Source organism: Hordeum vulgare, chromosome 3H (genome assembly GCF_904849725.1).
Source record: "Hordeum vulgare subsp. vulgare chromosome 3H, MorexV3_pseudomolecules_assembly, whole genome shotgun sequence".
In the NCBI taxonomy this organism is placed as follows: domain Eukaryota; kingdom Viridiplantae; phylum Streptophyta; class Magnoliopsida; order Poales; family Poaceae; genus Hordeum; species Hordeum vulgare.
In genome coordinates, this window is record NC_058520.1 from 587909352 (window position 1) to 587911791 (window position 2440).

A 2440-nucleotide genomic window follows, 5' to 3' on the forward strand; every position below is an offset into this window, starting at 1 on the left:
CAACCAGGCTGTAGCTAGTACATACAGATACAGGTATTCAGAGAACAATGTCGGTGTCACGAGGTGGGAAAAGAGCAATGGAAAGCTTGCTGATGGTTCTCTCCCTCGCAGTCGTCCTCGTCCACCTCGCCGGCGGCAGCCCTCCACCGGACCCGGTGAACTGCATGCATGGCACGTCCAACTGCACCATCACCAACACGTACGGCTCCTTCACGGACCGCACCATCTGCCGCGCCGCCAAGGTCACCTACCCGGGGACCGAGCAGGAGCTGGTCGCCGCCGTGGCAGCCGTGGCGTCGACAAAACAGAAGGTGAAGGTGGCCACCAAGCACTCCCACAGCATCCCTAAGCTGGCCTGCCCCGGCGGCGACGACGGTACGATCATAAGCACGGCGCGGCTCAACCGGACGGTGTGCATCGATGTGGCGAAGCGGCTCATGACGGTGGAGAGCGGCATGGTCCTTCGGGACCTGATCGAGGCCGCCGCCGCAGCAGGGCTGTCCCTGCCGCACTCACCCTACTGGTACGGCCTAACCATCGGCGGCCTCTTGGGCACGGGAGCTCACGGGAGCTCGCTGTGGGGAAAGGGAGGCGCTGTGCACGAGTACGTGGTCGGGATGAGGATCGTAACTCCGGCGCCGGCGAGCCAGGGTTTCGCGGTAGTGAGGGAGCTCGACGCCGATCACCCGGACCTGCACGCGGCGAAGGTCTCCCTCGGGGTTCTCGGCGTCATCTCTCAGGTAACCCTGACCATGCAGCCGTTGTTCAAGCGGTCGGTGACGCTGGTGAGGCGCGACGACTCAGACTTCCAAGAGCAGGTGGCCGTGTGGGGCGACCTCCACGAGTTCGGCGACATGACATGGCTGCCGCACCAGGGCAAGGTGGTGTACCGCCGGGACGACCGGGTCGACGTCTCGACCCCCGGCAATGGCCTCAACGATCTGCTCCTTTTTCACCCCAGTCCCACCCGCGGGCTCATCGACGCAAGAGTTGCCGAGGAGCGGCTGCAGGAGAACAGCACCGACGCCGCCCGGTGCGAGGCAGCGGCGCTGCAGGCGGCCACATCCGAGCGCTCGTCCAACGGTTTCACGAACGACGGCGTTGCCTTCACGGGATACCCGGTGGTGGGGTACCAACACCGCATCCAGGCATCCGGCGCATGCCTCAACGGGCCAGACGACGGTCTCCTCACCGCCTGCGCGTGGGACCCGCGCATCCGAGGCTCCTTCTACTACAACTCCGGCTTCAGCGTCGCGCTCTCCAAGGCGCCGGCGTTCGTCGCCGACATGAAACGCCTCCGGGACCTCAACCCGGACCTGTTTTGCGCCGCCGTCGACGCCAGGGTGGGCGTGCTCCTGCGATACATCAAGGCATCAACGGCTTACCTTGGCAAGCCAGAAGACTCGATCGACATCGACATCGTCCACTACCGGAGCCGCACCGACGGCATGCCGCGGGCGCATGCCGACGTGGTGGATGAGATCGAGCAGATGGCGCTGCACAAGTACGGCGGCCTCCCGCACTGGGGCAAGAACCGCAACTTGGCCTTCGACGGTGCCATCGCAAGGTACCCGAAGGCTCGTGAGTTCCTTGGTGTGAAAGATAGGTATGATCCTGAGGGGCTCTTCTCCAGCGAGTGGACCGACGAGGTGCTCGGTATCAGTGGAAGCCCCAACATCATCAAGAAGGGTTGCGCCATTGAAGGACTCTGCGTCTGCTCCAATGATTCACACTGTGCTCCGGAGCAGGGCTACTTCTGCAGGCCAGGAAAGGTGTACAAGGAGGCTCGAGTATGCTCCTTCATCAAGGATTATTAGGGATTATAACAAATTTCCTTTCCCCACTACTCGCTAGACCTATGAATAATGATCGTCTTTGCTTCGTATAATACGCGGATATACGAACTAGGTTGTACTATGTTATGGGCTATCGTTACTACTCCCTCGGAGTATTGCTATCTATCCATCTATTTAATAGTAGTACGAAAAGGTTAAAATCAGAATGTTCGGTTTGCTTCAACACGTCCAAGTACTCCCTCGATTCCCTCTCCGACTCCCGATTTTCACATGAAAAGTTTGTGTTTTCATGCAAAAAATAAAATGAAATAGTATGCACAACAGGATTCGATCCTTGTACCTTTTATGCAACTAGCCAACGACCCCACCTACGTTTTCTTTTCTTGAAATAAGGGAAGTAAATAGGTTATTTAACATGGCTCCTCTTCTATATTTGCACAAAAGCTAGTAATACAATGTTTGATCTTTTTCGCACTTGAGTAGATTAGTAGTGGTTGGGACGTCATCCGAAGGCTCCGCTTAAGACGATGTTGTGCGCACATTTTTATTTTAAAAAATACATAGAGTCCTCGCTTCTGTCTAAAAAATTATCTCAGGAAAAAAAATCCACACCTTCATCCAAAAAAGAATAGAAAAGAAAAAAT

The 2440-nt window shown here is 56.8% G+C and overlaps 1 protein-coding gene across 1 annotated transcript; it reads left to right on the forward strand.

Moving 5' to 3' along the window:
• LOC123440840 (L-gulonolactone oxidase 2-like) lies at nt 1-1999 on the forward strand. The gene has a single exon (XM_045117386.1). It carries the CDS (start codon nt 48-50, stop codon nt 1815-1817), a length of 1770 nt encoding a protein of 589 aa, XP_044973321.1. The 5' UTR covers nt 1-47; the 3' UTR covers nt 1818-1999.
• Nucleotides 2000-2440: the final 441 nt, after the last annotated feature.

What these genes read in the sequence shown, in the direction of transcription:
- LOC123440840 (XM_045117386.1), top strand. Translation starts at nt 48, where the DNA reads ATGTCGGTGTCACGAGGTGGGAAAAGAGCAATGGAAAGCTTGCTGATG.